The 11,619-nt window shown below is 39.8% G+C and overlaps 1 protein-coding gene across 5 annotated transcripts; it reads left to right on the top strand.

Moving 5' to 3' along the window:
- Window positions 1-1,468: 1,468 nt before the first annotated feature.
- On the top strand, window positions 1,469-10,323 carry LOC137403853 (uncharacterized). 5 transcript variants are annotated; one of them, XR_010979626.1, is made up of 6 exons: window positions 1,469-1,527; window positions 3,419-5,157; window positions 5,865-5,959; window positions 7,412-7,527; window positions 7,999-8,218; window positions 10,096-10,323. XR_010979626.1 is itself a non-coding variant. In XM_068089937.1 (6 exons), the coding sequence occupies exons 2-6, from the start codon at window positions 3,540-3,542 to the stop codon at window positions 8,618-8,620; spliced, it is 483 nt and encodes a 160-aa protein (XP_067946038.1). In that variant the 5' UTR covers window positions 1,469-1,527; window positions 3,419-3,539; the 3' UTR covers window positions 8,621-8,715. The 5 variants fall into 5 exon arrangements, 3 of the variants coding, with proteins under 3 accessions (XP_067946038.1, XP_067946039.1, XP_067946037.1); XR_010979625.1 differs by having other exon boundaries at window positions 7,374-7,527; XM_068089937.1 differs by lacking the exons at window positions 7,999-8,218; window positions 10,096-10,323 and adding an exon at window positions 8,530-8,715 and having other exon boundaries at window positions 3,419-3,572; window positions 5,048-5,157; window positions 7,374-7,527.
- Window positions 10,324-11,619: the final 1,296 nt, after the last annotated feature.

Below are 11,619 nucleotides of genomic sequence, written 5' to 3'. Positions count from 1 at the left end.
ATCTTACACCTTCCTCCTTAGACGACGATACAGCGGTAAATCTTCTTAAGGTAAAAGGAGAACTTCATCACTGGCTTCTTTGGTGATGAAGTTGGAGGTTCGACTGTCTATTTCTTGAACGATGCAAAAGGAATGGGGGTAGAGTGTTGGTGACGAGGGGTTCTTCTTTGTATTGCTACCATCGTTCCATGTTTTGGTAATGTCTTTGTAAATGTAATCTGCGCTTACAAGTCTCGCATGTGGCCTGGAGCAGATTGCTGCTACCAAATATATCACAACCAAGGCTGCACCTTCATGTATCTTGTCGATGACTCCCAGCTTGCAGTACCCGCTATCCATCAGAATATGTGGTTACTGCTCCTAGCAACAAAAATCAAAATCTCAGCAAAAGTTGTATCAAAATACAATAGTACATTGAGTGACAGCCTAACTAAATGAAGCCTTACCTACTAATCAGGCCTCTGACTAAGGTCACTCAAGTGAACATGAAAGAAAAGGAACATAAACTGTAAAATATTAAAAAAAAATTTTCAACATGATAAAATACAATGGCAAATAGGTTGCATATGTTGCTCCTCTCCCCTTCGCTCAAGAAAACTTTAGGTGCAATAAAGAAAAATATTAAGGGAGAGAATGCACCTAACCCTCAAGATCAAAAGTTCAGCACTAATAATAGGTGTAACATATGCTACGATGCATTTACAGGAACACAGGAAATGCGTTTTCTCTTCTTTTTTTTTTTTTTTTGTATTTAATTATATGAAACTACTTAACTTTGTGGAATCGAGTGAGTATAGTCTCCGGGCAGCGGCAGTGAACCGTTGATGGCGTCTCCTAGATGCAATGGGAAATCCTAGTCGGTGTCAAGGTTGTAGTAGGCTGGCTTCTTTGGTTGATGCAAGGGGAAAACGAATTTTGAATGCTAATTCAGCATTCAACAAGAGTTGCATGCTCGCTAATGCATGCTAATTTTGAGGACCAATTTAGAAAGGGTAAGCCAATTCCTGTTTAGCCAAATCAAATACTCTATGCAATAACCAGATATTGATAAGAACTCAATATGTTCTAGCAGACTATAGTACAATTTATCAATTTTGTACTCGTGCATCCTTACTATTTTCCACTTATGTTTTGCTTATTAATTACCGTCTGCTTTTGTTCCAATTGTTCTTTCAATTTACTAGACATAACCGAAAATCCAAATTTATTATTTTTAATTGTATCTCATCGTCTCCAAGTAATTACTGACAATCCGCATCTATTGATCCAGAGAGGTATGTAAACTTATAAACTAAACGAGATTGACATGATTGCTTGTACGGTAATATCCACAACATAACTACTATCAACTCGTGAACCAATTAAGAAATTAAGAAGTCACCAATTAAGAAGTTGCTTCACCCTAGCCCAAGTTCATGATTAAGACTGATAACTGCATCATACCTGCGCAAGGGCTATTTCCGTTTCATCACATTGGTTTAACGAAAGTCGTCAACTAACTGAGTTATTTCGGAATTTTAATGACAGGTAAACTACCCATTACTAATCACTCTAGTTTTACTTGCAGCTGCATGATTCACTGAGTGCTTACTTCCCAACTGATCGAACTGTCATTATTACGAACGTTTCCACTACTGATTATCTCGATCGTAACTCTACCAACATCACTTCTATCTACATCCACTCAACTGTTTTTGCAACGAACGGTCTCGACAAACTATCAACTATTTTATTATCAACGATTCTACCCATCAGTATTTTATTAATTTTAATTACTATTTTTCTTACTTTACAAATTTATTTACCTACGGCATCGAAGAGACAATCAACTTCCCAGTATTGCCGAACTGATTAATTTAGGTGAAGTGAGCAACTTGGCAACAATTGACGATGACAGTGAAGATTCTTTGTTTGACGCAGCTTCAATTATTAACCAAACTAATAATTCTCCTGTTTGATTCTTCTATTACATTTCTTATTACTTACTATTTACTAATTTTCCATCCTGCCAGCCATCATTACAGTCTGCATATTTACTGTTGATTTAATTTCTTTCACAATCAGATTACGAATTTATTACATACATGTTTTACTCACAGTTACTTAGTGCTGTGTATAACTGGAACTGTCTACTTACTAATATAGTTACGTTAAAGTTATTACCATCGATATTTAGGAGTTAACACTATTGAGCAAATGGGTGAACAATAGTGTTCTCTAGTTCCATGCACTTACTAATACAATTTTTTTTTAACGCACAATTTCGAGTACAAGATTGTCTATTCACAAAACTAACAAGGAAAAGCATGAAATATTGATGGTACGTAGCAACTAGGCGCGGGGTCGTAGGTTGTATGTATGACGGGGTTGAGAATTACTTGTGTCTGAATCAGTGTTAGTTTGGGTGTGATCTGGTACATCGCCAGTACTCGTTCTAGAATCAGTAGCACGCTTTACTGATACGTACTGCGGAGTATCACTACCAGGGAGCAGAGGCGGTTTGCACTTTTTAAGTCGCTGCAGGTGAGTGACGAATTCCACTCCTACTGGCCTTCCAGCAGCACCCATTGCTCGGATGTATGCGTTTAGACCTCGCAGTTTCGTAATCACATAAGGTCCGTAATACTGACTCGTAAACTTTTTCACTTGTCCGGTAGTTACTCGAGGTACCAGGGTATACACACAATCGTTAACAGCATAGTCATGCCCTTTCACGTGCAAGTCATGGTAATACTTGTAACTGGCTTGAGCACATTCGATGTTGTCGCGGGCTTGAGCCCAAGCAACGGCTAGGGATTCTCTCATGATATCTACACTTGACTTATCCTCGGCATAACTTTTCGGGATAGTTATTGGCATACACAAATCAAATGGTATGTCCAACTCTCTGCCATATAACATGTAGCTAGGGCTGAACTTGGTCGAATTGTGTACAGTGTTGTTGTATGCGTGAAGTACATATTTAGTCATCTGGTCCCAATTCGTCTGTGACCTGTTAATTACGGTCGACATCAGATTACTGAAAGTACTGAAAAATCGTTCAATTCCACCATTGGTTGAAGCTTGAAAGCTTGAAATCGTTTTCTTTTCAATATCTAACGTTTTGGCCAAGTCATTCATTAGATCGGATGCAAATTCCAAGCCGTTGTCACTTAAAAGGACATTCATAACGCCATGTGGTAGGATGACAAACTCAATCAAGTTTTCAGCAATTGTTTGCGTTTTCTTATCAGGAATAGGACGAGCTATCGCAAATTTTGTGAAACTGCATTGAAAAGCTACAAGGTATTTTGCACCTCGCTCAGTTAAAGGAAGGGGTCCAAGTAGGTCCATGCTTACACGAGAAAATGGTCGTTCGCATTCGATGGGTTGTAATGGGTATACTGGATTAACGTAACCACGTTTCCTTTGATTGCAGGACACACAAGCGGATATGAAATCTGCTACACATCGAGACATTCCAAGCCAATGGTACCGCTGAGATAAACGTTTGAAGGTTCTCGATCTGCCTACATGGCAACCAAAGAGAGACGAATGATATGTTGCAAGCAGGTCAAGCTGCAGCGCTTCAGGTACACATAATAGGGCTCTTACCGAGTCGGATGGGTTGTAATACAACACCTCCTCTTGCAAGAAATAGTTATCCTTCTGGTTTTCGAAGTGTCTGTGCTGAGTAGGATTGCAGTCGGTCGGCTTTTCGCCATGAGTAAGAAAACGTATGATTTTAGATAGGTAGTCGTCCTCTCGCTGAAATTTCTTGAATGCCAACAGGTCTTCCTTGGTAGATGACAGGTGTGTTATTGTAGAGCCTACTACGCAATTGTCTGAAATAGAAACTCTTGATAGAGCATCTGGCACAACATTGTATTTACCAGGCTTGTGTACTATCTTTAAGTCGTATTCTTGTAACTTTAGGGCAAATTTTGCTAATCTCGAACACTTGTGTTGACAGGTCATTAGCCATTTTAGTGGAGAGTGGTCTGTAATAACTGTAGTTTCATGTCCAAGAATGAAATGACGAAAGGTTTTACATGCATCCACGATTGCCAGAGCTTCACGTTCATAGGTGGAATATCGCTGCTGAGCTGTGTTTAACACCTTACTGTGATATGCAATGGGATGGTATCCATCCTCAAACATTTGACAGAGCTGGGCTCCTAAGGCAAATCCACTGCAGTCAGTATGCACAAAGAAAGGTCTTGTAAAATCTGGATATCTTAGCACGGGATACTCCGCCAACTTCCTTTTCAGCAAATTAAATCTTGTCTCACACAATTCAGTCCAAACAAATTTTCGGTCATGTTTCAAAAGTTCTAAAATGGGCTTTATCAAATCGCTGTAATTTGGAATGTAGGTCCAATAATAATTAACTAGCCCAATAGTCCTACGCAGTGAATTGAGGTCATGAGGCGAAGGAAACCGCAATATTTTGTCCACTAGCTCAAAAGTAGGTTGACTGCCTTTACTTGTGTACACATGTCCTAGATATTGAACCTTATCTCTGGCAAATGATGATTTCTCTGGATTGACCTTTATACCATGTGCTATAAAACGGTCCAACACGACACCCACTCGTTCAATGTGTGTGTCCACGTTATTCTCGCTAAATATTAAAATGTCATCCAAAAAGGAAAGGCAGCTTTTCCAGTTCAGATTTGCCAAGATGGTGGAAATTGCTCTCTGAAAAACTTGTGGAGAGTTTTTCCAACCAAAAGGAATCACCTTGTACCTAAACACCCCATTATATGTCACAAAGGCGCTTCGCTCTCTATCTTCTTCGCTATCTAACCCAATTTGCCAATAGGCTTTCATTAAATCAAGCGTTGTAAAAAGGGAGCTCCCTGTGAGCATCTCCTTGACACTGTCTTGATGAGGTAATGGGAAAGAAAGAGTATGTGTGCATGCATTTACCCTACGATAGTCATTAACTATGCGCATACTCGTACTATTCTTCTTCTTCACTAAAATAATTGGTGACACCCATGCGCTTTGTTGGGCAGGCTCTATTAACCCAGCTTTAAGCATCTTGTCTATTTCCTCATCTAAGGGGGCTTTGTGTACTACCGGTATTCGATATGGTGCATGCCGGATAGGGGCAGCATCCCTAGTGTCACAGACTCTACCAGACAACCCAGATACTCTGCCTAAGTCAAAGGAGTGAGTAGCAAAAGCATCTCTTTTAGACTCAAGAAATCTTTAAAATCGTTTCTGATCCTGTGTATTCAATACAGATTTTGTCAAGTCAATTTTACTTATAGGGTCAGTTGGCTCGGTATTAACATCTTTAAAAACTTCATTAGCATTAACCACATCCATGTCATCTGCAGGTAATGAAAAGGCAATTCCAAGCGGAGTTCCTTTAAATACTGTAATGTAGTTTTCAGAAGTATTTACTACACGGCACCTCAAATTACTGTCGCTTGGATTGAGTGTCTTTGCAAATAATAAGTCTTCGTGTACTATGGTTGGTTCAAAGACCACATGGTCGTTATAATAAGTTCCGCTTGAGTTGCAAAAGTTATTGTCACTGTACGATGGAAAAACTAAATCCCTGTCTGCAAACACATTGCAGTACATTCTACTGTCAGCATGTTTAATCGTAGCGCAGTTATTAAACAATTGTTTTCCATGCCTCACAGGCTGTATTCTTAGTCTTCCCAAGTGGTAGTCAACACAAAACCTTCCCAGTTGTTTTAGACTGTCAACTCCTAGTATTAGTGAATATTTGCATGTGTCTATTACTAGAAGAACTGTTTCAATAGGTATATTACCATGGCATCGTATTGGCAAAAAAACCTCACCTAATCCTAACACTACATGTCCACTCATCGCTCTTACAGCTCGAGAAGTTTCTTTTATTTTAGTCTGGATGCCAAGTTTTCTACACAAGTCCATGCTAATTGTGGATACCTGCGCACCCGTATCTATCAGAGCATCATGTTCTTGACCAAGAATTGTGGTACGTATTAAAGATTCATGAACTAAGTTCGACACATTGCACACAATATCTGCTAAGGTGGGAGCATGTTGTCGTGTGTATACTCGTCTTGCTTTTGTCCGCGAGGCTATATGCTTAGTGGTCTGTCTAGTAGATCGTCTGTTTCGTGTTTTAAGTTGGTCAGTTTCCCTAGGTAAATTTCGCTCAGGTGTTTTGTAAGATACTAGCGGAAGGGAAGCTGGCTCTCCTGGTTCCCTAGTGTTTTCCTCTATGTTAGTCATTTTATCTGATAGTATGTCATTGCTATTAGATGGCAATTCATCGACCTCAATCTCCTCAAGCTCATTTTGCTCTAATGGAATTTGGGTATTCCCAGTAGTTTGGTTCAAAGCGATAGATATTTTGGTATTTCTATCAGTTTCCTTAGAGCCAAGGAAATATCCACGCAAATTTTTCTTAGGATCTTTTGCAAATGCTTTCAGTCCAGTGCACATGAGAATGCATCTCCAAACTAAATTTAAGGTTATATATAGACAGCACAAGAATATCCAAAACTGCTTTATGTCCCATGTACCATAGGTACTCAGGAATGAAAAGGTTCCTTGATTGACTATATTGTTTGCCAGTTTGCCGGATTGCAGTAAAGGGTCACTGTGAAAATTAGAAGTTACGCCTAAATGCTCCAGAATTTTTGCTTGATGTGAAGAGGAACTAGCCCAGTCATTTAGTGAGAACTTGTCTCTAAATGTATCCCAGTCATATAGTAATAGTTGATGGATTACCACCTTGTCATGTTCGATGCCAAACGCTGAATAGTCTAGAAATATCAAGTTAAGAGAGTCAGTCTTGGTAATAGGAGTCAAGTCACCGCTGCTATGATGATAATAGTACAACTTGTTCTGTAGCGAAACAGGAATTTCCTGGTTCATTGCACACTCACCGTAGTCCCTGTCATGAAATACTATATTTGTATGAGTGTCGAGCCAAACAGTTTTATTAGCGCTGGCAATATTAATGTTCAAAGGAATCCTGCTAGAGCACGTTTCCGCAGACATTATAGAGTAGTTCTCAATTGGTTCGCATGGATAAACAGATAAAAGGTTGTGAGTCAGCATTGCATAAACGTAGGTATTATTTAGTAGGTGCCTAGCAGCCAATGTTGGGCTTCGCTCAAGTGAACTTGTGACCAATTGCACTAGTGCTTGCATGGCATGACAATTATTCAGAAAGAACGCTTTGAACATGTGATTGTAATTTTGGTGGATTCGTAATTCAAGAGCTTGCAGCTTGGCATTTACTTCGCTATCCGTTACTCGTCCATCAATATCTCGTTTCCCTCGGGTTACATTGTTTACACGGCTGCAAGCTATGCCTTGGTCAGACAACTCCACATCGCCACCACATTCGCTATCTTGACGCACAATCTGATTTTTAGTGAAACTTAAGGCTAACTCACCACTTTCTGCCATCCAGAACCGATCTTGGAACTGGCCGTGGAAAGTCTGGTGTGGCAGGTACTTGCACTCCTCCCTCTCGTCTGGTTCCCAGAGAAGAGCAGAGCCATCCTTCAGGTTGCAGAAGCCAGCGAGGTAGGTGCAGTGGTCTACCACACCAGCAGGGCTTTCCACATTCTCGGCTACTCCATGTCGCTTGAATACACTCGTCTCATACAAATAAGCATTAAAGACAGTGAACTCATAATCTGCGCAACATTTAAAACCAGTGTGATATTCCGGTTCCGCCACATTATCTGTTTGGTAGATTGAACCAATTTGTACCAGATCACCATGCGGGGAGGTATGCCATTTATACATTGAATAGCACGTGTCTCGTGAAACAAGTTGGTCAAGGTAGTCGTCTGTCCTTGTCTGTCCCTCACCAAAAAAATCCTGAATGCGTCACAATCCTAGTTTGAATGATTTTGCAATGAAATGCTCCGCTTTTGTATTGGACCAAATTGGGCTTATATAACGTTAATGTCAAATCGTAGGGGTCGTGTGAGGCAGTGGTGTCTGGCAGTATGCAAGGAAGCAATTTCGGTAAATGAAATTTTGCTACAGTATGCCCAGTCCGGCAAAGCATTGGGGACTGAGCTTGGCACATAGTCAAGAGCGCAAGGAATGTAAACAAGAAACTCATGGCATATGACATTCCAAGTCCACTACCAACATTCCTTCTAGTTACACTAGGCGGTCTAGAAGGGTGATAATTAGCCTTACTATCGCTATTCAATTGCCTCTGCAAACCGCTTGCACTCACTTCACCTGCACTACCCTTAAGGTTAGTCATCACTTGCTCAGTTTCAGCTACATCAAGTGAAATCAATTTGTAAGCTTGTTCCCTGCTTACCCATTCGCTAGGCACAGTAGGAACTACCTTAGTTGTCTCAACATTTACCTGCGAAACCTGTGCTACTTCAAAAACAACCGCGGGTACTATTGTAGCTACACGGTAAATTATTGGACCCATTACTTTTGCTTTAACTTCCTGTGCAACTGGTGCCTCAACATATTCAAAAGCCATGTTGTCAAATACCACAGTTGTATTATCTCGTGCCTGGTTGAGCGCTACACTAGCTGGCTGTCTCGTAGAATTTGCAAGGGGCACTTCGGCCGAAGCATATGCTGCTCGCGGGGGATTTGTGACAGGTTGCTCAGTAACTGGAGATTTTTGACTCGCTAGCCAATCCTTGAACCATTTCGGCATCTCATTTTGCTGGCTATTTACTCTATGCTGGCCTCTATTGCTGCTATTGTCAAAGTTTGGTCTGGGTTGTTGGTACAACTGAAACCTACCCTGCCCTGGCCTTGCCTGGCCTTGCTGACCTTCCCTACTACTCACAGCCTTCTTGTCACAAAATCTAGCTAGATGTTTGTCGGACATACACAAAAAACATTTTCTAACTGTCATGTCAAACCGTTTGTTTTGAACTGGGTGAGGCCTGCCACTCTGGTAATTTGCGGAAACGTCAGAAACATCAGAAATATTTTTATCTGCTAGTAGCGCAGTTTCTACACCAATTGCAGCTCTCAAAATATCTGATAAGTTTTTGCATGGTATGCCCATTATTTTGTCTCTAATAGCTGAATGCAAACCCGCTCTGAAGTGAAGCAAAATATAAGGGCTGTCTTCCCCAGCGCTTCCACTCGCAACAATTTTTCTGAAGCGTTCATAATACTTGCGCACGCTTTCCGTGCTTCCCTGTCTCACTGCTGAGACTTCCAACGCTACTTGCTCATCGCCTTTGCATGCATTCAACTTAGTTTTCATGAGCCTTTTTACTTTTTCATAAGTTACCGAACTGCCTTCTGCCCTAACAATTTCCTTTAAATATGCCGCAGCAAGATCTTTAAAATATAGCTGTAAAACCAGCACATAAGAAGACTTGGGCACCTCATTCAATAAACAACACGTTTCAAATTGCGTTGAGAAACTATCAAAATCTTCTTCACTTTTCCCAGTAAAACTTAAGCCAAACCTCACCCAGTCGCTCCTACGAGATTGCCCTACCTCATAGCCATTGCGATCTAATAGGTTGCCACCAAAACTTACCTCTGGATCTTCCGCTGGAAGGAAACGACTCTCTCCCCTCATTGCCGGTCCTCTGTCAGCTATCTCTGACATCCTCTCTGTCAACGTTCGAATCATACGCTCAATACTGTCAGTTTTCCTGTCCACAGCGTCTAGTGCATCCTGCTGCCGGTCCACGACATCACCCATTTGCGCAAACCTCTGGTCGACCCGCTCCATTGGATCTTGAAGACTCACCAATGAGTTTTCCTCACTGTCTCCCATCGCACGCAAAAACTTCTGACACCAGTGTGATAACCCGTTGCTAATGTCTTTCTTAGCAATGTTACCCTTAGGGGGCTTCTTCTGTTTAAGCCAATGTTTGTAGAACTGTTTTTCTACCACAAGATTTAATACTGCGATAACGAGACAGTGGTTGTATTTAAGAACAGTATATTTAACGATCTATATTACGTATTGAGAATATATCATAGTATGTATGTATGTTGAACTAAAGACTCCTCACAAACAAGATGGGGTTCCCTTATATAGGAGAGAATGACTTGCATAAAATATGTGTGGCATGAGTCAAACACAAGATACGAAAAGGTTGCAGAATATTATTTACACAATTCATTTTGTTCCAGGCGCACAGACAAAGATAAGCAAGCGGATGCGGACAGATAATTAGCGTAGTTGGAATGTTTATGGAGGCTGACACGAATGGTGACACAGACAGTCTTGGCAGGAAAATATGTTGGTCTTGTAGTAATTGTCAGATGTCAAATGATGAACTGTTATAAAAAAATGTTACGTTCTTATCTTTTGTGTATACTAAAATAACAACTTAATGTATAAAAGATATGTAGCTCTGACATGAGAGTTGTTCTGACATCGGTATGTAGAAACCGCAGCTAGGCAGAGGCAAGATGAAACTAGGTCATAGTCAAGATACAGGTATCTTACACTTTCACAATATTGGCTTTTTAATACAAATTGAATTACCTTTCAAAATGTGTCAATAAAAGAAAACAATGTATTCAATTATAATATATCAGAAAACATCTACCAAGTTCCTGTACCAATGTAATGATGTCATTTGGCATGGTCGATATCATACAAAACTTCCAGCTTTTGATTCTATTTCTTGGGTTTCTTTTTGTTAATGCCAATTATGTACCAGCATTGCAGTTGATAGTTTCTCAAACTAAATTCACTACTTTTAATTTTAAATGATGTGTCATATGTTTTCTGTTCTAGATGGCATGTGTTACAAATAGTGCTGGCAACTGTGCTACTGGCTTACTGTATTAACTACTGAAGCAGTGTCACAAATCACTCAGTGGCAAGTTTTAACATTACAAATTCTTAAAAAACCATTAAAAATAATTCACAACAGTTTTTAAAATCACACAAAGAATATGATTATCAAACAGTTATAAATATTTAAATAAGCTTCTACTATCTAGAAAAGCGTTGAAGAGATATTTGTAAAGAGATTGTTAGAGGAGGTATTTGGTCACAAGGTTCGGGCGGTTCATTAGCAACTTTAAAAATTACTTGATTTTACACTTGTTCATAACTAACAATTTAGCAGTTGTTTATAATAACTCAGTAAGCAATTGCATGGCATGCTGATATTCCACTGATTTGTTAGCTAGTATCATGATAGTTTGGAAACAAATAGTCATAGTTTTTCCATAAAATTGTTGGGATGTGTGCTAAGGATGCAATAGCTAAAAAAATTACTGTGTGGCCACATATTTCAATTTAGCTTATTTGCTTATGTTCATCGGATGATTACCATTGACAGGCACCGACAGGTTTGACTGAGCTCTAGCTTAATAGTCATAAACAAAAAATAAAGTTGTTTCGTTTTTTCTAAGAAAATTGAGCTCTCGATGCCTTAGATTGTTATGTAAGTTATATTTAGGTAAGGAGGAAGTTAGTTCACTACCTCAGTCCTAGCTACAACGTGCTATGAATTACAGGTTAGAATGAATAGCTCTGATATGTTGTTCTTGTTAGAGCTCACTTTACTGCTGGCTGTACATATTCCTCCTGTAAAAAGTAAGTTTGTAACATCCCATGACTTCTATTTACAGTGTATTGGTTGCATGTTTGCTGAGAGAGAGTGCGAGTTAGTCTTACATATAACTATAGGTTTTAGG

Source organism: Watersipora subatra, chromosome 9 (genome assembly GCF_963576615.1).
Source record: "Watersipora subatra chromosome 9, tzWatSuba1.1, whole genome shotgun sequence".
Lineage (NCBI taxonomy): Eukaryota > Metazoa > Bryozoa > Gymnolaemata > Cheilostomatida > Watersiporidae > Watersipora > Watersipora subatra.
Note: the sequence above shows the minus strand (reverse complement) of the source record. Positions and strands in the feature narration are given on the sequence as shown.